The 23,899-nt window shown below is 41.7% G+C and overlaps 1 protein-coding gene across 4 annotated transcripts in view; it reads left to right on the forward strand.

The window, feature by feature from the left end:
• Positions 1 to 23,899, forward strand: part of FURIN (furin, paired basic amino acid cleaving enzyme) — a 186,468-nt gene that overhangs the window by 141,721 nt on the left and 20,848 nt on the right. For all 4 annotated transcript variants that reach the window (XM_088472900.1, XM_088472901.1, XM_088472899.1 and 1 more), the window contains 6 exons: positions 10,916 to 11,004; positions 14,708 to 14,880; positions 15,123 to 15,335; positions 16,451 to 16,551; positions 18,508 to 18,611; positions 20,893 to 21,010. In XM_088472900.1, coding sequence (XP_088329026.1) covers positions 10,916 to 11,004; positions 14,708 to 14,880; positions 15,123 to 15,335; positions 16,451 to 16,551; positions 18,508 to 18,611; positions 20,893 to 21,010 — 798 coding nt within the window. The remainder of the gene's footprint in view (positions 1 to 10,915; positions 11,005 to 14,707; positions 14,881 to 15,122; positions 15,336 to 16,450; positions 16,552 to 18,507; positions 18,612 to 20,892; positions 21,011 to 23,899) is intronic.

Genomic DNA, 23,899 nt, shown 5'->3' on the forward strand with positions numbered 1-23,899 from the left:
ACACTGTTAAAATGTCGACAGGCAACTGGTCGATATTCCCGGAATGTGGAGATGATGCTTAGGCTTGCAATAGGGTTAGGCAGGGGGGTGTTAGGGTTAGACACTAGAGGAAGGGGTAGGGGTTAGGGATAGCGGCGAAATACTTACCGGAATGCTGGAGAATCGGAGCGCTGATCCGAGAGTGACGATCGCATGACAGGTACCTGGAGCAGTCGCCAAGAAGAAGGTAAGTCTTCACTGGGCCATCAGGACAAAATGTGGACATTCTAACATGTCAACATTTCATCACTGCCTACTAGATGAATATCGACATGGTCAGCATCAATATTATGGTAATGTTGACATTATGACTGTCAACATTTTCATACCCAACCCCATAAAAGCAGGTTTACATGTGGTTTACTACATGGGTGTACAGGTGTACTTTTTTTTTTTTTTTTTTTTTACACGCATGGTCATTATTTAAGATAAAATGAGTCAACATAAAGAAACCAAGTAAAATCCTTTATGTGCTATTTGTCACTTAGGATTACACTATGGGCCTCATTTATCAACAAGTAACATTCTTGTTATCACTCGTTACTAACCTTTAAATGGTGCTCCAGCCAATCAGCTCCTACCTGTAATTTTTCAAACACATGACCATTAGGAGCTGATTAGTTGGAGCATCTTTTAAGGTTAGTAATGAGTGATAACAAGAATATCAGTCTCTCTGATAAATGAGGCCCTAAATTTGCCATATATAAAGATTGTTAAATATGTCCTAGTATGTAAAAACAGATTTGAAAGAGGGCACTTATTTTAGGTTAAATGACTTGTAATATACACCATGGGCCGTAACATTAAATCAGTCTGCCTAATATTGTGTATGTCCCCCTCGTGCCGCCAAAATAGCTCTGACCTGTCGAGGCATGGAGTCCACAAGACCTCTGAAGGTGTCCTGTGGCATGTGGCACCAACATGTTAGCAGCAGATACTCCATTGGTCTGACTTATTTTTCCAGCACATCCCCCAGATTCTCTATCATATTGAGATCTGGGTAATTTGGAGGCTGAGTCAACACCTTGAACTTTGTCATGTTCCACAGACCATTCTTGAATATTTTTTGCAGTGTGGCAGGTGCATTATCCTGCTGAAGCCTCTGCCATCAGAAAACACCATTGCCAGGAAGGGTTGTACATGGTCTGCAACAATGTTTAAATAGCTGATATGTGTCAAAGCAACATCCAGATTTGTGCCAGGACCTAAGGTTTCCCAGTAGAACATTGCCCAGAAATCACACTGCCTCTGCCGGCTTGCCTTCTTCCAATAGTGCATCCTGGTGACACCTTCCCCAGATAAATGATGCACACGCTCCCAGCTGTCCACATAATGTAAAAGAAAACTTGATTCGTCAGACCAGGTCACCTTCTTCCATTGCTCCATGGTCCAGTTCTGAAACTCTCATGCCCATTAGGCGCTTTTGCTGGTAGACTGGTCAGCAGGGGCACTCTGACCAGTCTGTGACCACATAGCCCCTTGTACAGCAAGCTGCAATGGACTGTATGTTCTGACACCTTTCCATTCTAGCCAGGATTAACTTTTTCAGCAATTTGTGCTACAGTAGCTCTACTGTGGGATAGGACCAGACGAGCTAGCCTGCATTCCCCATGTGCATCAATAAGTCTTTGGTGCCCATGGCCCCATTGCTGGGTCACCAGTTGTGGTACTAACCACGACTTACTGGGAGCATCCCACAAGACCTGCCATTTTGGAGATGTTCTGACCCAGTCGTCTAGCCATCACAATTTGGCCCTTGTCAGTCGCTCAGATACTTACACTTGCTCATTTGTTCTGCCTCCATCACATCAACTATGAGAACTGAGTGTTCATTTCCTGCCTAATGTTTCCCAACAACCCCCCCCTCCCTTTGTAACAAGATAATGTTATTCACTTCAACTGTCAGTGGTGTTAATGTTATGGCTGATTAGTATATATCTCTACACACACTTCCATAGCCTTACATTTGTTAATGTACTCTGTGTATATAATCTATGCAGACAAAAGTAGTGTATTCTAGTCTCGAGGCTAAGCAGACCAGGTGCACATTCAAAATTGGTTGCAAAAGAAAAGAGATGAGAAACGGCAAATGCAGGACTTGAAAACAATAAAAAAGAAATACATCTCAGTGTTGTACATCCATGTTTCGTTTGCCACTGGAACTGGAACCGAATCCTTGATAATTTGATGTTACAATGAAGCCCTCTTTATAGCACTTAGTAACCCAGGGTGCACAGCTAAAACATTAAATGGTCTATTTATATACTGGTATAATTCAATGGTCAACATTGTTTCTTCATATCAACAAACACCAGAAGTCAGTGAAAAAAACTCAGAATCCACTGACATTTCATAGTGCTTCGATTCCAGCTCCCTTAGATCACAAGATGGGCTGATCCTGAACGCAGTTTATAGAGAAGACGCAACTTTCACTTCTCAAATGTTTAGTTAAAAATGTAAATTGTCCCCATCTCTGGATGAGGTTATGGCTTCTCACAAGACTGCTGGAATGGAGAACAGCAGTGATGTGACATCTCTCCCACAGTCAGTGCCCCAGCCCCCCGGCTCCTCCCCTTTCATCCGGGCAGTACGGTAGTCAGTACAATAGTGTAATCAAATTGACTTACACACATTACTTGTAGTGTGTGTGTATATGTGTATATATATATATATATATATATATATATATATATAATGGTGTGGTATATTAAGAAGGATAAAACAATCATGATCGGACACTCTAGGGGGGAGGTTAGGGTTAGGCACTCGGGGGGAAGGGGGGGGTTAAGATTAGGCACCCTTAAGTGAGGGTTGGGGGGGGGGCGGTTAGGGTACTTACCTTCAGTTGTCGGGATTTCGACCTGTCGGGCAGCTGCTGTCGGTATTTGATCCGGTGGCTAAACAGCTGCCAGCATTACATACCGATTCCACCTGTGGCAAGCAAAGCGAGCCTGAGAAGGTACACTATTGCCCACATGTTCTGAACTTTGCTCCTCCCCTTGTTGTCACAGATCCTGCAGCCCACTTCATTTTAGACTTAACCCTCCCCTCACAAAAACCCCCCTCCCCTCAAAGCACAGATCTCCCTCCCTTCGCAGAACAGACCCCTAACAGCACAGACCCCCCCCCCTCCATTCACAGCACAGACCCCTCTCCCTTCACAGCACAAATCCCCCCTCAGCAAAGACCCCTCTCAGCACAGATCCCCCTCACAGCACAGACCCCCCTCAACAAAAAATCCTGACCCCTCTCAGCATAGACTGCTCTCCCCTCACAGTACAGACCCCTCTCTCATCATAGATCCTTTCCCCTCAAAGCACAAGCCTCCCTCTCCCCCACCTACCCCTCTTGGCATATAGACCCTCTCCCTTCACAGAACAGACCCCTGTCACCATAGACCCTCCCCTAGCAGTTCAGCGCTTTTCTCCCCTCCCCGAAAGCTCCAGCAAACTTACCTGGGACACCACGGACCTGCATGGCTCTTGAGTAGCTCCAGCGGTCCAGCCTCCTTAACAACGGCACAGCCATGGACCATTTAAGTGACAGTGAGTCACTGTCACTAACTCCAGGCGCAGCGGCTACCTCCTCACCATGGCGTTCCATTCAGCACTGGCATCATCCCCTTTCAGCCTCCTCCCCGAGGAGCAGGGCCTTAGATGTGCTGCTACAACTACACTCACTGCCAGTATGTTTGTCCTCGACTCCTCTCTCCCAGGCTGGTGCTAGTAGCAGCAGGTCACGTCACAGACAGTGCAGCAGGTTCTCCAAGGCGGGATTTTGGAGAGGGCAAGGCCACAGCCCCTTTGGGACCCGTCGGGCTCTAGGCGGCCGCCTAAGTTGCATAGCTGTAAATCCAGCCCTGACTAGATCACATGACTGTGCATTATTTCTCAACAACCGTGCACATCCGGCTTAATATATTCCAACTGTAATCTGAACCTCATCACAAAGCCACAACTATATCACTCCATAAGTGCAATCAATAACATCTCTCAGAGACACTGTCCTCACTGACATACACATTTCTGACAGAATTTTTTTTTAGAAATATCCAAATTACTTTGACTAAATGGACCTGGCATTTAGTCCTCACCAAAGAACCTGACTAGGACTTACCTGAGCAGCTGCTTCAGAATCCAGCACAGGACACAGGGCCTAATTCAGCAGTGCACTGCTGAATACAGATTCTCTTTGATCAGGAATCTGCGCAGGCGCATGACTCGTTCTGCGCATGTGCAGAACGGGTCTGCGAACCCGCACGCAGACTGTCGTAGCCAGGGGGGGAGGGGAGGGGAGGAAAGGCCAGGATCTCCGTCGGCTGACGGAGATTTCCTGGCCTCTTACTCTAATCTGCGGGTCACGCAGCCGGCTGATGGTCCGCAGAGTATACGATGCTGCGTTGGACAACGCAGCTCGAATACGTAATGCAGCAGGAGGCGTGATGCCTCCTGCTGCATTACCATAATTGCAAAGATCGCAATTGCAAAGCTGCCTGTGTGCATACATCATATAGCTATAGCCTGTGTGCAGCTTTGCAATTGCGGTCCTTGCTGAATCAGGCTCAGTGTGCAGACATGGCGCCTTGACCCTGAAGCAGCATTAAGCATTTCCTACCAGTACAATTCACTGTACAACATGTTTTCTTTCTAAAATGAACCATCGTGACAGTAGTCATCCAGTTAAATGTTTATTCAGTAAAAATAATCCAAATTTGAACTATTTCCCCATACTATTCTGTATCTGTTTCACTATATATCATTCTCCACATTTATTTTGTTACAACAGGGACCATTTTATAGGATAGCTATACCACCCTTGGGTGTGAGGTCGTGATCTGATATATGCCCAACTTGGGTGGTTGAGATGATGAGAAATGTAGAATGATGGAGCAAGGAGTTATGAGGGCAAATAAATAAAACTAGATAGAAAATGTGTTATTAGTGAGAGAGTGGTCACTAACTACACAATGCAATTGTTCAGCTGTCTATATAGTAATGAACCCATACGCACAATAGTGGTTGACCTGACCCTCCCACAGAACTAGCGAGACTTCCTGTGTGCTACTAGACCTCAGGCTGCGTCCGCCACCACAAGGGCTTAATTATGCACACCTTTGAAACGCCATCCAAACGCACTGGCACGCCTACGTTTGCCTGACCACTCCCCCGTCACCACCCGCAAACGGCACTTCCTGTCAATCACTTGTCCCTGGGGCTGCGGACTGTCTGCGTACACATGATAAAGACGCCGGTGAGCGTCGAAGCGTGTAGTGAAGTGAAGGAGTGACAGTGGGAATATTTCATACTCATAAGGCCAGTTTGATATACCCCTTTATGAGCACCCGGGATCCATATTACCTTAGGAGTGTATCGTTCTGGCTTATTCCATCTGTTTCTCTTTTTGCATATGCCTGATGTGGGGAAAGATACATGGAGCATGTGGATACAGAAACCCTTATGAGTCTACAACATACTTGATTGATGTAAGCTTCTAGTAAGCATCATTATACATACCTCTACTCTGTATATGCACTAGGGTGTATACTATATGAAATTCTTCCACCCTTTCAAAGAGCACATCTTTGAGATTCTGTGGACTATTTCTATAGTTCCCAATACGTTTACAGTTGTGTAACCATCATCCTATATCTATTTTTTCATCATGAAGTTCTGCATATGATACAATGAGCGAATAGGACAACTACATTGGAAACATCACAGCTGCATTCATACTATGGGACTATTCCTATATTTTGGATCTTCTGAGCGCTTATGAGGTTTTTATTTGTCTATATGTATCCCTGCGTACGCATACTCCATCGCACTGGCCAGTTTGCGCACTGCGATGTATGCGCAGAGCAAAACCTTCGACCGATTGCGTGTGGGTGGGGGGCGGCCTCTATGAGTAGAGTCTCAGACACAGGCAGTGATGGGAGTGACAAACTGCTGCTGCTATAATGAAAATTATGATTTAAAGTTTTATAATATGCCCAATTAACAATATATATTATACAATGTAAAAAACATATTTATGTACATACGTGAGTGTGTGTATACACACACACACACATACTAACATATTTTTATATATTTTTATTATATATATATATATATATAATATATATATGCACTACCGTTCAAAAGTTTTTTTTTAAAGAAAACCCCATTGAGCTGTTGTGGGAGCATCTTGACCGTATGGTACGCAAGAAGTGCCCATCAAGCCAATCCAACTTGTGGGAGGTGCTTCAGGAAGCGTGGGGTGACATTTCTTCAGATTACCTCAACAAATTAACAGCTAGAATGCTAAAGGTCTGCAATGCTGTAATTGCTGCAAAGGAGCATTCTTTGACGAAAGCAAGGTTTGAAGGACAAAATTATTATTCCAAATAAAAATCATTATTGCTAACCTTGGCAATGTCTTCACTATATGTTCTATTCATTTTGCAACTCATTTGATAAATAAAAGTCAGCTTTCATGTAAGACACGAAATTGTCTGGGTGACCCCAAACTTTTGAACGGGTATGTATGTATGCATTTATGTATAAATATATATATATATTATATATATATATATATATATATATATATATATATATATATATATATATATATATATATATATATATATATATATATATATATACAGAGAAAATAATCGGCACTCACCAAATATATGAAAAAAGACTCATTTATAAATGCAAAAGCAGGTTTTTGGAATACCCATTGCAGCAAGATACAAAAGGTTCAGTCCAGTCGACGTTTCGATCCCTATCCAGGATCTTTATCAAGACCACAGGGACCATGCAACAACAATTTCTGATGAACAACCAAGTGCAGGATGGTTGTTCATCAGAAATTGTTGTTGCATGTTTTCATATATTTGTGAGTGCCGATTATTTTCTCTGTATATAAATGGACAGCTCTAACTGCCTTTAAATTGAGCACCCCGCTTGTACTCTTGCTATTTGTGGACACTTTGGAATATATATATATATATATATATATATATATATATGTGTGTGTACACAAATGATCTGGTTGAGACTTGAGTTAGGGGAGGTCCCTTAAAAATTTTGCTATGGGGTCTACAAACTTGTAGTTAAGGCCCCTGGCTGCCAGAGAAACATGTTTTAGCTGTTGGGTTGGGGGTGCAGATAACATTGAAGGGTATATTTATTGCTCACCCAAGAGTTCTAGATTAGACATTTTGCCATATGGACATTCCATGATGTATATGATGGTTTTAAGAACGTTTTTGAAAATATATTGGTAAAGTTCAAGACCCATTATCAGGAAGAAATTGTTAAAAAATGAAACGTTGCTTGTAGAGATTAGAATAGTGCAGTCCATTAAACTGTAAATGTTGTTCTGCAGTTTTTGGGTTTTTTTGTGTTGTTTTTTTGTTAGTCTGGGAAATTACAGCAGAATACTTTTCCGTGACTTGGTGACATTTTCAGATAGTGTTCTTGTGGTCTTTGCTCTAATGTCAACATTTTTCATTTTAATTTTTTTCATTTTTCTTTACTTCGGTTAGAATAGAGTAGACAATATTTTCACGTTATTATTCATGGATATTTCTATGGAAAACATTGTCTTATTACACAGAGCTTAGAGCAATCAGTATGCCTTTATTTTCCATTCCATTTTTCCTATTTATTTATGTATTTGTCTATTTTAATTTCCCTCCCTTTCTTTGAACAGCATTTTTGTGGGGTCTCTACTCTGGAAGCCTCCTTGTATTGGGCAGAGTCTCTGTGCTTATGTATGATGAGGATCGCTACCGCTTACCTTGGTTACTTCTTAGAATTTGCGTACGTGTAAAGGCGGCCATACAATTATGGTTGATCAGACCGATTAAATGTGTGTGGCCGCAACCAAGCACCAATTATCGCACTTTCGGTCATGACAAACCTTTGAGCATACATGACAGATGCGACAATTGGTCTCGGATCTGATAGTGGATATACTCGTACTCTCCATCAGAGAGACCAATTATCTGACCCTGTATGGTAATGTGAGATAATTGGTCTGTCTGCCTGATTGTGAGTTTTATCTCTGTGTATGGCCAACAATAACTAGTTTAGCAAAAAGTGTTGAGTTCCTGGCCAAAAGTGTGCTGTCTGCAGAGACAGACGTTGGCACAGGCCTACTGGTAGGGGACTGTTACCCACTTTTTGTAGATTGGGCACAGTAGTACGCCTACTTTTGCACTGAAATGCAGAAATTAGTTTTCATATTATGGGACAGTCTTATTAACATTAAGTAATGGCTGGAAGAAAGTATTTACAGGTGTGCTCTCCCCACAAATGGGCTACAATTCCAACAGCGATGAAGTGGGAGTGCACTTTCTATTCAAATAGGTGCACGTCACTTAGAGACATTGTGTGTCTTTTAGATTGTCTTTCATGCTATAACACTGAAGCTGTACTGCTGGTGAATTTTCTCCTGGTCTTTCTGTTGCCTTGGAACTACTTGTGGGTAGATGTGGCTTTTGGGACGGTAATGGTAATATCAGCTGTGTTTCCTTGCCCACACTGGATAAAACTGCATGCCAGCATGAGCAGTCTTTTTGTGTCCCTTCATAACGATGCCATTTGTTTGTAAGCTCTCCCAATTGTGACACACTCTCCTCCGGTCTTTTCTGCTCTCACTTTCTCCACCTGTGTGTCTCTGTAAGATGCCTCTTGCTTGTTCAGCAGTATAATGTTGCCTATTATGTCTTGCATATGATTTCTTTTTTTTTTTTTTTCCTTTTTGCCATTATGGGTTTATGCTTCTTGAATGTGTGTATTTTTACCCTATTTGTTCTGTATTTTGCTTTTTGGACCGTTGCTTTATTGTATGTGCGATGCTCTTTCCCCAATGTTCCGCAATGTAGAATTCTGTAACGCCTTATAACTACTCCATTTATAATAATGATGGTAGCATACTAGCTCTGATCAACATAAACTGTTGTGTGCAAGCTGGGATTAAGATGCAAAGCGATCACTAATTGACTTGAACTGGTGATAATGGGGACATCGTTTGAAGGTGGGAAACATCTGGCCTGGTACAGCTTGGATCACTGTTTCCTAAGCAAGCTGTAATGGGACTTTCAAGTCATGTCAGATTAGAATATGTTACATTAACTCGTACAGGAGTTTATGATTGCTATGCGTTTTGTTCAAATTGTTTGTTGCATTTCTAAGAAGAAAAAGTCCCATACTACTGTAACATGGACAAAGTCTGTGTTCTGAATTATTTAATTACCTTTTTGTTGTCACGTCCTAGAAAATGTGCTGCTTTAAGGTTTGATTTAGAGGCTTTCCAAGGACATTGTCAGCTTGTAAAATTTGTAGGTTTTATAACCATCCAGGAATTTTGCAGCTACAAATGACACACCGGAGGACCGTTTGGTAGGAGAAACCTGTGCTGCACGGTTTTATGTGAGATTGGCAACAGTCTTGTTGTGTCTGAGGCCCCATAGAATACGCCTTTCACAGCACTTGACTTGTTATGCCATGGTGGGAAAGTGCTGACTGCTCCTGTCATTTCCGAAATGATGGGATTGTTGCATATTTTACAGCTTGCACTTTTATAGCCCAGTATACACATGCATAAAAATATGGATTTAGCCTAAATCTCTGAGTTAAAAATGAGCATGAAGTATGAGTGGGTTGACGTGCACATTTAATGCGATCAGTGAATTTGCTTTAATCCAGAATGGTATGTGCTCAAATTCTAACATTACGAGCATGTGCCTTTAAAAACTCACAGTAAACCTAACAATGAATTTACAGATGCGCATAGAATGTAACATGGAAATGTTTATCCAAGTGTTACGCAGATTTACAGAATATGCAAGTTTATGTGAGATTGCTGTAGGACTTTAAGACCGAGATTAAAAGTGTGAATCCTATTGCAGAATCTATCTAGCCATCATCTATATTATATTCTGGTTTGCCCAGTATGGTGACATGCTATAATTCATCTGTCTTGTTTGCTGCCTCAGCCATGTCAAGGTGAAGGTTGTAACTGCAGCTGATCCCACAGTTTCCATATTTTGGAGACCAAAATAAAATTGCCTCGCGTCAAGGTTTAATAGTACCAGCGTCAAATGAAAATGTGCCCTCTGGTCTCACATCAGCAATCTGTCATTTGTCACATACAATACAGTGATTTAGATACATTCACTTTTTGTTTGCAGAAGCTGAAGGTTTCCACTGGTTATAGAGTCACTTGTAAGATATATCCTTCACAGTCTGCAAAGAGTTAAACAGATGAATGGGCTCTTGGAATGCCAGCAGTTCCTCTGCCAAACTCGTGTTCTCCTAGTGTTTGCCTTACGGAACTGTGGATCTTGTCTGTGGTACAAAGTGCATTAGACACAGAAGGTTAATGTTCTGCTGCACAATGCCCCACTTCATTCACCTCTGTGAAGGCTCGACCATGTTCTAAGCTTGGTGTTAGAAACGAATCCTAATGCAGTAGTAAATCCCATCTTGTCTCACTGGGTCAGGATGGGAGCTGTTATAGACTGATGGCGTCAGTGTGAAAACTCATCAGCAAATAGGTAAAACTATATAGGTAGGCTTAAAGAAGAGTTCAGTGACCTTACCGATTATTTTCCCTCCCCTAGCTGTAACATTAGAACTTAAGCACTTCAACACACCCCTCCATATATTATTCTCGCTCTGTTTACTATGATTAGCAACGATCAAGCTTTAAGCTTTTGTTGCTTCTAATAATAATAATCATGATTTGTGTTCTTTAAGATATTAGGCTTAATAAAATTTGAATGCTAGGTAATGTTTAACCATTTTATTTCAGATTCTATTTAAGACTTTTTCTTCACTATGAATAAATTGTATTTTTGAATAATGTCTTTATTTTCCAGGCATGGTACACGGTGTGCCGGAGAAGTGGCAGCAGTAGCAAATAACGGGATTTGTGGTGTTGGAATAGCTTATAATGCCAAGATTGGAGGTAAGGACAGTGGTCTATCTATCACTTTCTATATCTATGTATCTACGGTTTCACGTGTGTGCCGGGAATACCTCATGGAAGGCATTAGCACCGACCGTGGACAGTGCAGTGACCAACCATGGGTACCAGACACATATCCAGTAGGTCAGTGCAGCGTTCTTGGGATATTCAATCAACAGGATAAGATATACATTTATTTATACATATAAAATATTATACAGACAAATCCTAAAACATAGATGTATAAGGAAAATTCCCAACAATAAAATTAAATATATGAAAAGTCACAGCTGTTATAAACAGATTATACCACTGCTGGATGCACGCCGTTTCAAAAGCTGTTTATATTAATAAGTTTTATATGAGTGTCAATTAGTGTCCAGAAATAGTTCCAGAGTGATTCTGTCACTCTGATATTCAGACGAAGCTGTGCTACACAGGAAAACGCGTTAGGCGAGACCCTGCATGGGCTGCTCTATATGAGACAATTGAAAATACTTACTGTCCCTCAGACCCTTTTGCTGATTCACCTCTAAAGTCGGCCACACACATTATTTCAAGCACCACTGTGTCCAAGATACATATCAGCTGGAGTGGGGAAGCTGTTGCTTGCACGCCGGACCCACTACATTATTCAGCCGATCCGGGCAGGTGTCCGGGCATTTAATTTTATTGTTGGGAATTTTCCCTATACATCTATGTTTTAGGATTTGTCTGTATAATATTTTAAATGTATAAATAAATGTATATCTTATCCTGTTGATTGAATATCCCAAGCGCTGCTTTACTTTTTTTTTGTGTTATATAGTTTGTACCAACCAGGACACTACCTGGTTTCTTGTAGCAGCTGAGACATTCAATAGATAGGGAATTTGAGAATACTCGAATAGCGCCAACTTTTTTTCTTTTGTTATTTCCTATTTTTTTACAATGCAATGTCTCCACAAGGAAGTCAAAGTTTCAGATACAATGTGGGTCCAGCAATTCAATCTAAGCAGTGGGATTTGTTCTTCCTTTCTATGAACTACTTTCTTGATGCTATAATCAGAGTGATGTAGATTAAATTAATTCACTGTTTATACCTGAAACCGGCAAAATTGCACAAAATGTTTCCTTCCCAAACCAATCTCTGTTGGTGCAGTTGCTTCTCTGTTGGGGACTTACTACCTATATTCTGGGCCTGCCCACAGGTTCAGGTACTCCGGAAGAAAGTAACAGACCTTATCTTTAAAGTTTGAAATCCCAGGCTAACGCAGTAACCTTCTATAGCTCTCCTGCGTTTTTATCCACCCAATCATCAGTTCAATGTACATCTCTGAATCAGGCCCTTTGGGGAGAATTTACAAAGCAGTGACTTCTGTAAGCCGCTGCTTCCCGGTGGGTTGCAGGTGCTTTTTTAAAACGACACCCGCAGTCCGTGTAAAGCCCGGCGTGCTTTACACTGACTGCGGGTGCCGTTTAAAATTTTCACCTGCAACCCGCCGGGAAGCAATGGCTTACAGAAGTCACTGCTTTGTAAATTCTCCCCTATGTCTGTACGAACACTGTGCCTGATTCAGCAGTATACGTAAGCGCACTGCTAAACGCAGATTAACGATTATAGGGAATCTGCGCTCGCAAGCCCCTGTATGCCTCTGTCTGACAGGCAGAGGGGATTACGGGGCGGTGTGGGGACAGCCTGCGTTCCCGGAAACGGGCGGGCGTGTGGCGCCTTTTTCCGGGAGTGGCAAGGCCAGGACCTGCGTCCATAGCTGCAGAATCCTGACCTCGCAAGCCGGCCGGCCTGCGTAAGCTAATGCTTACTTAGCTGACCGGCACTGTCCAACATCGCGACTGATGGAATTGACTGTATTTGCAAAGCTGCTAGTGTGCAGCTTTGCAATTCTGTATTCTGCTGAATCACCCCCACTTTCTGGAGCTAGTGTCCCTAGTTTATTTAGGCATAGTTGTTTAACAAATTGTTTCGATGGGTTTAATCAATTGGATGTTTCTTATATATTCAAGGCTTTTGACCTACATTATTCCTTGCCACGTGGAAAGACAATGACGCAAGTTGCGTTGCTACTCTGGCAGCTTATGTTTCTTTATTATTTTTGTAAGTTTTCAAAGTTTTGAAGGATATTGTATCATCCCATGTTTATTTTACATATGTGGATGGAATAACCTGCAGTGTATTTATTTGTTCTGTGCCAGCATTTGAACTTGTGGCAGGGAAACACAGGGCAAGGCGTGATTTAAGGTCTTTAGCCTTTATGTGTGATGCATGGCCTGTCCAGCATTGAACTTCCCATGTGGTCACTGTTTTTGTTTTTGTTTTTTTTTAGCAGTTCACATCGTTTTCAAAAATCCTTCTTGATTTTGTATTTGTCCCTGTTGTGTGTCTGTAATAATGTCTCATAATTTCCTATGCACAAATTTCATTTTCCTAATCCTCTTTCTGATTTTGTGATGGTCATTCCCTTTTAATGAGTTTATTGATCATGTGTTCAGTCTGTGTATTTCTGCCCTCAGGCAATCTTTTTATTCTTTGGAACTGGTTATATATTGATGAGCCAGGATTGTTTGAAGTTGATCAATATTAATACATTCGCTATTGCTATCAACTAGTTTTTAAATGTGTATATGCAGTGTATGTAACTCTGCTGCTTGGCCTAATGTGAAAAGCACGGACAGCTAGCTGTCTTTTACAGGACGTCTTTTGGAAGGTTTTGTGTATTTAACTATAAAACCAATATGTCTCAAAGGTGGACATGTTCTTTTAAAGCAGCTGAATAATCTTTTTGTTGGTCTTGCTAGCTCAATTGGCAACAGTTTCTTAAAGCCAAAAGCCAGGTGTGGCTATATCTTTCTGTGCAAGAGCAATCCATGCTCTTTCAATCTTCTGCCCTAAAATGAGAGCGTGAATATGGCACATTATTGTCAGTTGCTGACCCCCATTCTGTCTGACCGAAAAATGGCTGTTAATCTCCTGCCAAGAAGAGTAGTATTGTGGCAAATATGTCATGTCCAATGCAAGCAGCGTATCAGTTGACCTTTTGTTATACAGTATGTTATTTAAGATCTTTTGTACTGTGCGTTCTGGGCAAACCTGTAAGAGTTCCACCACGTCGACGTGTTCGAGGCTGGACTCTAGGCATGTTTGGTGTAAACAGTGCGAGGTGAAGTGAATAATGAAATAACACAGCAGTCGGAGACTGAGATCCCCGCATTATGCGCTGATATACAGTATATGGCTGCAAATAACTGTTAAAGTTTCCAGACTTCCCAGCAGATCACACGTTCCAGGTCACCCAGCAGATGCACAGGGAGAGTTCACCGAATGTAACATTTTCCAGAGCACAATGGTGATGCATTGTAAATGGCGGGCGGACGTTTTGCCACATAACTCCGAAACTAAGCAACCAATTACAACGCCAATATTTTTATGCAAATCTACGGACCAAGACCTCTATTTTGGTATATGTTCCCTGCTCAGACAATGGCACCATAGAAATAAAAATAAAAGTTGTCCTCCTGCTATCAATATATAGATATTGGATCAACTTGTATTTTAGATTTGCTGACCATATAGAGCTTTCTCTAGAAAAGTTTGCTTTCTAATGCATTGATTTATATTAGTTTTATAATTTAATTATGAAATGTTTAAAACTGCCTAATTTAATCAATATAACCTTTGTTCTCTTTTAAATACCTTGTGTGATAGGTGTTCGGATGCTGGATGGGGAAGTAACAGATGCAGTAGAAGCAAGATCACTTGGTCTCAACCCTAACCACATCCACATCTACAGTGCCAGCTGGGGACCAGAAGATGATGGGAAGACGGTGGATGGTCCAGCCCATCTGGCAGAAGAGGCATTCTTAAGAGGGGTCAGCCAGGTAGGCTGGAAGATCAGGTCTCCATTTATACAGTAAAATACTTTATACAGGTGGCTCTTTGTTTTTATCTAGTAAATGGGGTCCTCATTTATGTGATGCGTCATCTCAAACAATACACAATCAGCAGTGCTAGATCCTGAGATCATTCTGCCAGCAGCATTGGCTCATACACCTCTTCCTGATGAAAACGTGTGTGGCCAGCTTTATGCCTGTTTGTTTACATCTATCTGACTTTCTTGCAGGGCCGTAACGGTTTGGGCTCTATATACGTGTGGGCGTCTGGGAATGGGGGGAGGGAACATGACAGCTGCAACTGTGATGGATACACAAACAGCATCTACACCCTGTCCATCAGCAGCACTACCCAGCTTGGCAATGTGCCATGGTACAGCGAAGCCTGCTCGTCTACACTGGCAACTACATACAGCAGTGGGAACCAGAATGAAAAGCAGATTGTAAGTACTGTATTGTGTCTCTTTACTCCCTTCTCAGTGCAAGGACAGGAAACGATTATCTCTGCCCATTAATTTAGTTGAATAACAGCGAGCACAAACATCTCGTCCGAGTGAATGACATTTATTAGTTCTTGTACAAATTTTTGCATAGTTCTCACCTTGTAATTGCTGCATTAGTCTTCCATGTTCCTGTGATTCCTTTTATATGCTGTCTGCGTTTGTGGTGTCATTTGAAATCAGCAGCAGTATCTGTGGGACAGCTTTCCTCCCCCCAGCTGTCAGTTGGACATCCACACTGTACCAAGTGTGTTCTTTTATGTTTGCCTTGTGGCTTCCAGTGAATGTGTAATGCTTCTGCATGCAGCCTGGACAAATTGTATTTGTTTGCTGTACTCCCATTCCAGGACTTTTTGGGAAAATTGATGATAGTTCATATAAATAAATCTAAGATTGTGAGCTCAACTGAGGCAGGGACTGATGTAAATTAATGAAGTATTCTCTGTAAAGTGCTGCGGAATATGTCTGCACTATATAAACAACTGTTAATAAATAATTGTAATTACTGTAGAACATCCATTATTATGCTTTATCTTTTCCATCCTACTTTAATAATAATCATTATTTCTACATGTAATCCATCAACCAAGGCCTTTTGTACATTTGAAATTTTTTCTGTCCTTCCTCTAATGAGCAGATAAGATTATGGAACCATGCCATTCTCACTAATGCTATAGCCAAACTCTTGCTAAATAAAATCATAGTAACTGTGTAGACAACGAAATACCAATACGAAACTGGTAAATCCACAAATTTTGGTTGCATGTAAACGTTAATGTGCAGACACACACACACTGTGTGTATATATGTATGTATATATATAATATATATATATATATATTATAATAAAATATATTTTGTGTATATCTATCCATATCTCTGCACGTCCGGTCATCCGAGCTTGGGCAATAGAAATCCATAGGAACAGAGAGGTGGAGACCTCTTAGTACACTCAGATATTGTGACGTAGCAACTAGCTCGGTGATCATTAATATGCATGTATTACCTGTATTTTGAAGAGGTTCAGGTTTTCTGATCTGGATGTTTTTTCCCATCAGGTAACAACTGATTTAAGGCAGAAATGTACAGACACTCACACTGGGACATCAGCATCAGCCCCTCTCGCTGCAGGAGTCATCGCTCTCGCTCTGGAAGCAAAGTATGCCATATTTGTTACTTCTAACCCTAAACTCTGATTTTATAGACATTTAATGGCACATTAGAAGAACTGCTTCTTACAGTGCACCTGGCACCTATTCACAATCCATACATGAACATATAGTATATCCATTCTCATGGAATCAACTATATCAATGAGGACAATGAGGTCTGTATTCTCATTACTGTGTCTGTGATGTCACTGGTTCCTTGGGAATGGATAGACTGCCTTTTGAAAATGATTTCAACAGAATTTAACCAGGACTAAAAACATGTATCACTTCTCATTTCCTACCTTCAACTCTGTTCTTGGGCTACCTGTACTTCCTCTCCTTCCTCCCTCACTGCCCATGGTTTTGCCACCTACTTCAAAGACAAATGAACACCATTTGACAAGATATTCCTCAGGCCACATCTTGCACACTCCTACAATCCCCCTTTGTGCTTTCTCTCCAGTAATCAAAGACCAAGTACCTGTACTAATCATCTAAATTTACAGCCTGCCCTCTTGTTCCTATTCCCCCCACCCCCAATATATCTGCTCCCTCACTGCATGCCCACCTTCAGCTTACTTCATCAACTTGTCCTCTCTGCACTGGTACATTTCCATCCTACTGTAATCACTCACTTATGTCGCCAATTCTGAAGAAACCGTCTCTTCATTCAGTCTCCAGCTATTGATCCCTTTCTGCCCTTTGCCTCCAAACTACCGGCCATCTCACTTTCGCTCCTCTGACTTCATTCTTGACTGTCTGCAATACGCCCCCAACATTCTACCGAGACTGCACTCACAAAAGGAATTTAATCTACTTTCAGCAAATTCTGAAGGTCATTTCTCTATTCTCCTCCTCCTGATGACTTTTCTGCTTATACTGTTGATCACCTTATTCTCCTGCACACCCTTTACTCCATTGGCCCAAATTTGGCCTCTCCTTCAGTAACCTTACCCCTCCTGTACTATCTTATGTAGAGAAGTGTCTTCTGCAATCTCAACATCTCCGTCCCAATGTTCCCTTAAGCTCAGCATGTCTAAAACTAAAGAAAAATCACCGACCCAGAGTATTTTCCTCCCTTCAAATCTCCCTCAGTCGGTAACCCCACAATGCTGTCACATTGACTCTGCCCACTCCTACAGTATATTCCTCATAATACAGTCTCTCTTCCAGCTTTGTTACTCCACCTTAAAACATTACGTACTTTTCTTGCCCACAATGTTTCCAATACTCATTTACCGCCTCGACTACTACAAACTCCTGATATCTTGCGTTCGCCTCACACATCTATTCCCACTTCAATAAATCTTGAATGCTGAATAAAGACCAATGCTCCTCTCTTACCACTCCACATCTGCAGCACCACTTTGCAAGGACCTACAGTGGCTCCATGTGTCCTCCAGATTCAAATGAATCACAACTCTTCCTCTCACTCTGTTATATCTACCTTTTGCCTCAGCTCATCTCTGGTTACGCTCTATTTATTGTTTTATTATATTTTTTCATCGCTACTATCCTGTTTGTGTCTGATCACATACATGGTCTCTGCTGAGAGAATCTATTGTTTTGCTTCTTACTGCATTGTAGCAGTGACCTAGTTATTTTTATGATGAGAGTGCTGTTTTAGTTTCAAAATTCATACTAAAGACCTGGTATTCAGGACTTGATTATATATTAAATATTTCCCCATCGGTCAGTGGCCTTATATTCAGTGCAGTCCATATGAGAATCCATTTAAACATTTGGCTGATACAGAGCGAAGGCAAACTTGTTTCCATGACAACAAAAAAGTTTAATGGGTGTTTTAAAGATCATTCTATACATGGAAGTTGCTGCACAGAGGAGTGCAATATCCCAGTCCATGCCTTGGACACTGATGTTCATATATTAAATTGTTAAAGAAAAACCAAATACTCTTGTCCTACATCCAATGGACTTTCAGAGCGCCATTTCTTTTCTTGTAGTAATAACCTCACATGGAGGGATATGCAACATCTAGTTGTACGAACATCAAACCCATCTCATCTGAACACGAATGACTGGATAACCAATGGAGTTGGACGCAAAGGTAATTCTGGCAGGCCTTGAGCATTTATGTAATTACTGTGAATCTGACAGCCATCGGCAGTCTGCTAATGTGTGTTTTAGCTAATGTTATTGGTTCAGACCAGTAAACCACTATATTTGTTTCAGAACCAATAATAATAGCTCCAATTTTCCTATACTGATTCCAATCTTCAGACACTTGGATATTGGTTAGTGCTAGTTACAGTTGAAGATTTTTTTCTGGGACACATGCTGGACAATCTAGTAAATTATAACGGTTTAAAGAAAGCTGCGTATGTCCAACCTGCTCTTGCAGCTTGTAGTTATCACACTTACAGGGGTATTCAATATGGGAGCGAAAACATCGTTTTTGCGTTAATATCGGAGGTATGACGTCATTATCGCAGGTTTTACTTTTACACCGTATTCAATTTCAAAGACTTATCGCAGTTTTGAAAAGTCTTTGAAAAAAAAACGGGGATAACTTTTCACCATTGAATAGGTGTCGAAAAAAAGTGCAGAATTGGGGTTTAGGGGTGCAGGCTTAAAAAAAATAGCCTGCACCCCTGGGAATGACATTTAAAAAAGAACTGTGTAAAAAAAAAGTTTAAAAAAAAAAAAATAGGGACACCCCAAAAAATTAATTTAAAAATTGGGGTGAAAAAAAAAAAAATGGGAAAAAATTGTTTAAGAATAGGGAAATAGGTTCAGGGCTATTCTGCATGTATGCGGCAGATGTTTTGAAGAATAGAATTATAGCGGCAGGTGCACAAATGCAGAATTTTTAAAAACTTACTTTAGGGACATAAAAATATGCTAGGTACCCAGTTTCATGTACCCCAAATTTGATGGGACCACTTAAAAAAACGAAAAAAATAACCTAAGTGCTCTTCTGCATCACTTCTTCAATGTCGGGAAAAAAAACACCTGCTGTGGCTATTTAAATCCCCGACTTTCAATTAAAGGCTAAAACGGAGGTACCCATAGTGATTCCCCATGTTTTTACAACTTTAGGGGGGACTTACAATTTTTTTAAGGAAAAATTTGTAACTTTACGCAAATCCATCTTCGGAGTTTCCCGTTTTCGTTAATTTTTTATTGAATACGGGGATAAGCGGGAGCGCGCCCGATACTTTAACGCAGGTAAAAACTCCGATATGAAACGTTAACTTTGACAGTGAAGTTAACGTTTCATATTGAATACCCCTCTTAGGGGTCTATTTACTAAACAGTGTTAGGAAACAAAGTCAAATGAGGTAAGGTGCCAGCCAATGTTATAACTACTTGTTTGCAGCCTATTCAAATGGAGACTTTGGTTTTAGTGAGATAACATTAGTTATTTCAGTGGTAGCCTTTAGATGACCAATGGTGAAACACTGAAGCTTAACTGTACCTCTGTTGCAATGTACTTATTGTGTAATAACACTGTTCAAGTCATAGATGTGAAAGGTTTATGTACATAAGCCATTGTTATCTGGAAACCTGTTGTCCTCTAAGTCCCTCATGCCCAGCAGGTTATGTTTACATTGTTGTAACAGAATGTATTTGACAGACCAGTCCTCTGTGAGTACGTGCAGTATCAGTGGCAAACGCAGGATTTAGAGCCACTACAGTAAAATATACCTTTCAGCCTATGACGACACACACACACACACACACACACACACACACACACACACCTCTATCACTAGAAAAATATGAATGCAGCAGGCAAATAAATACAGCCAGTGTGATTTATTAAAGACCCGCGCCCCATATACAGTGCCCCCTTATGTAGTGGTTGCCCTATGCAGTGCCCCCAGTAGTGGTCCCCCCATGGAGCGCAGCTTATACTGTACAGTGCCCCCAGTAGTGATGCAGTGCCCCTTACATATATAACACAATAAAAACACACTTGCCTGAATCCCCGCTCCTTCCGAGGTCCGCTCCGCTGTCCTCCCGCTCGGTACCATGGGAGAGAAGTCTCTCCCATCACCCATTGTGGAAGGCGGAGCTCATGAGTGAACTCCAACCCGGCTCCCTCCGTGGGTGCAGCAGCCAATGAGAGTTTGTCTGATTCTCATTGGCTGCTAAAACAAACACACCACGGGGTACAAGTGTACTACCTGACGGCTGTGTGTTTGTGACTGTAGTGCGGATCGCACTACACTTACTGAAAGTGATTGGTGGGGGGGGGGGTATCCTTTCACTATTTATTTTCCCTTTTGTTTGCGCCTTTCTTCATGTGCTCACTCATATTGTAAGATGCACGTCCTTTGTTTTCTGTCCTCATTCTAAGGGAACATGTTTTTGTGTCTTTTTAGTCAGCCATTCATATGGATATGGGCTCCTAGATGCTGGGGCTATGGTTGCTCTTGCTAAAAACTGGACCACCGTGGGACCTCAGAGAAAATGTGTAATTAACATTCTCACCGAACCCAAGTGAGTAATGGGGATTTTATGTCGTTTGCAGGATGTAAGGCAAAACTTTCTGGCTATAATGGGCCATGTAATGACCTTACTCAAGAATGATGAACATAGGGATAGATGTATCAATTGGACAGATAAAGTACCAACCAATCAGCTTCTAACTGTCATTTGCAGGCTGTGTTTGAAAAATTACATTTATGAGCTAATTGGTTGGTGCTTTATCACTCTCCACTTTATCTCTCTCTAAGGCTGGGTACACACCTAAAACGACCGACAATCTTGCCGATGTTCAGGGCGATTTGACTTCACCCTGGACATCGCATGGTTGCCGGTACACACTGCACAGTTTAATGAACGACGGAACGATTACTTATTAAGTTCTTCATTAATATGTATGGTGCCGCATGCAATATTGTGTGACTGACTGTGCAGCACTGCCAAATCACACGATAACTCATGCGACCAGCGGGAGCGCGCAATTGTGCATGCACACTAGGCGGTTTACACAATATGTCACGATACACCAAATCGTGCCTATATAGTCTTGGTGTGTATGCACCCTAAGGCTTCATCTCCCCCATAGTGCTTGCTCTTATGCTTTGGATGGGATGTAGTCATGTGACCGCCGGTCACAATCCTGACAGCAGAATGCCGTCTAGGGAGTTATGATACTGACGCCTATCATAATCCCAACGTCGAGGACGACATCCCGAACGAAGAGAAGTCCAGGGCGTCCTTAGCATTAGTTGCGCGGGGGGGTTAGGATTAGGGAGTCTAGCGGTGTTAGGCTTGGGGGGGGGGGGGGGATTAGGATTAGGCATCCCTGGGGGGGAGGATTAGGCATTCCTGGGGGGGAGGGTTAGGCACCCCCAGGGAGAAGTTATGGTTAGGCACCCCCCCCCGGGAGGGTTAAGTTTAGGGATCGGTAAGGGTGGGGTTAGGGTTAGGCACCACTAAGGGAGGGTTAGGGGGGGGGACAGGGGTGGTTAGGGTACTGACCTGCATCTGTCCGGGATATTGATCCTGTCAACCAGCCGCTGTTGGGATTTGAACCGGCGGCTAAGTAGACGCTGGCATTTCAATCCCATTCCCTTTGGATGACTGAATGCACTGGAGACCGGCTGTATCTATAAAATTGCAAAACTAGTCTGTAGTATACATACATAGTGGTTGGCAGTTGAGATTCCTGTGAACTGGATCTACTGGTGTTCTAGCTTTGCAAAGAAAGGACAAGCCACTATATTAAAGTACCCATGGTGTTGTAATTGACACAGGTACTTGATCTTAAAAGCTTTTCTTTTTTTTTTTTTTTAACAAGCCATGTAAGTGGCATCTCAGACTTTTTTTCAAACTGAAATCTCTGTTGCGCACATTCTGAACAAGGCTATAATATAAGATGTAGCACTTTTTAATTTATGATGCGTCTAAAGATGAATTATCCGATGAATAAAACTGGAATTTGTGAGCCGTAACACTGTGTGCCTGCAACCTCTGGTATTTGAGATAAAAGTGCCGTCTCTGGTATCTCAGAATCCCAGCACATTTGGTGTGGGCCTGTACAACTTTGATCCAAACAGTAGTCTTGCTAATGAACACTGACCTGTTTTATGAGGTCAGAACCATCTCCATGTGATGACTTGAGTCATTTTTCTCATGCGGTGCTGCACACTACACCTTAATTGCTGCAGCCTCTGATAATGCCAGTCTATTGGAGGTGTGTCACTGCTGGCAGTCTGATTGTAAGTATTAAGCTTTGCTCACTGATTGTGCACAATCCATTCTGACAATTAGGAGAAGGAGGCACGACAGCTATTATAATAAATGGTCTGTAAGCTGTACTATTGCTCTCAAGTACTGGGCTTGAGCCTGGAATGGAAATAAAGACAGCTTGGTACTGCTTTATCCAGGGTCATCTCCAAAATCATATTCTGCATCGAGGATTGTTAAACTGATCAAAATGAAATTTTCTGTACGTTGACTTGGAAGAATAGATGCCTCGTCTGTGGTTGGTGGCATAGAGTGAGGTTCCCAAATCTGTTTTTATTTTGGGTCTCATGATAGTGAGGTATGCATTCTGTTCTATTGCAAACCCCTTCTTTTGATTACCCGGACAAATTAGTTAAAAATAAATTGCACTGGTACAACCTTCTGTGGTCCGTCACAGAACTGGCTTACATGACCTGTAAATGAGTGCGTTGATATACCACCTCCACATTGGAACCTATTCTGTGAAAATGCCTTTCTGTCCATGGCACTCAACAAGTGAACAAGTCTTCCATTCTTTAGACTTTCTCAGACAGGCACATATATATCATTTTGTAGTCTCTGTGCATAACACATGTAAACTGATACAGCTCCTGCTGTTACCGCTAAAGTTGCTTCTCACTAAAATAATAATGCTCGGTATGTCCTGGGAACAGACTGCATATTACCTGGCTTTGACTCTTTGGGGAATTTAGACACACAAACCATTCACACCTCACTGGGTCAGAGCCAGAGGCTCAAGAGGCTTCTGTCCAGCTGAGCATGAATGGAGACCTGCGGGGGGAAAACAGCTGCCGCTCTATCTTGTGCTTTGCTTGTGGTTGGGGTTAAGCAACCTGGTTCCAATAACCTTTGAGTTTTTATTTTATATCTCTTCTATGCTGCTGAATCTGTCTGCAGTGGATACATCTGCACTGTATAACCACAAAAATGTTACAGCAAATCTCTTACTAATTAGCTCAGTTACTTCTCCTATATAATAGAATTGTGATACCTCTGGGTAAAATGCCTTATGTCATTGTTTATATGCTATTGTGGCTTTTGTAGGCATATGAAGAACACACATTGTACTGTAATAAAGAACAGTGGGATGTGTTAGGAACACCTGGTTCTTTGGCAGGCATTATACAGTACATT

Source organism: Taudactylus pleione, unplaced genomic scaffold (assembly GCF_031769625.1).
Source record: "Taudactylus pleione unplaced genomic scaffold, aTauple2 ptg000129l, whole genome shotgun sequence".
Classification (NCBI taxonomy): Eukaryota; Metazoa; Chordata; class Amphibia; order Anura; family Myobatrachidae; genus Taudactylus; species Taudactylus pleione.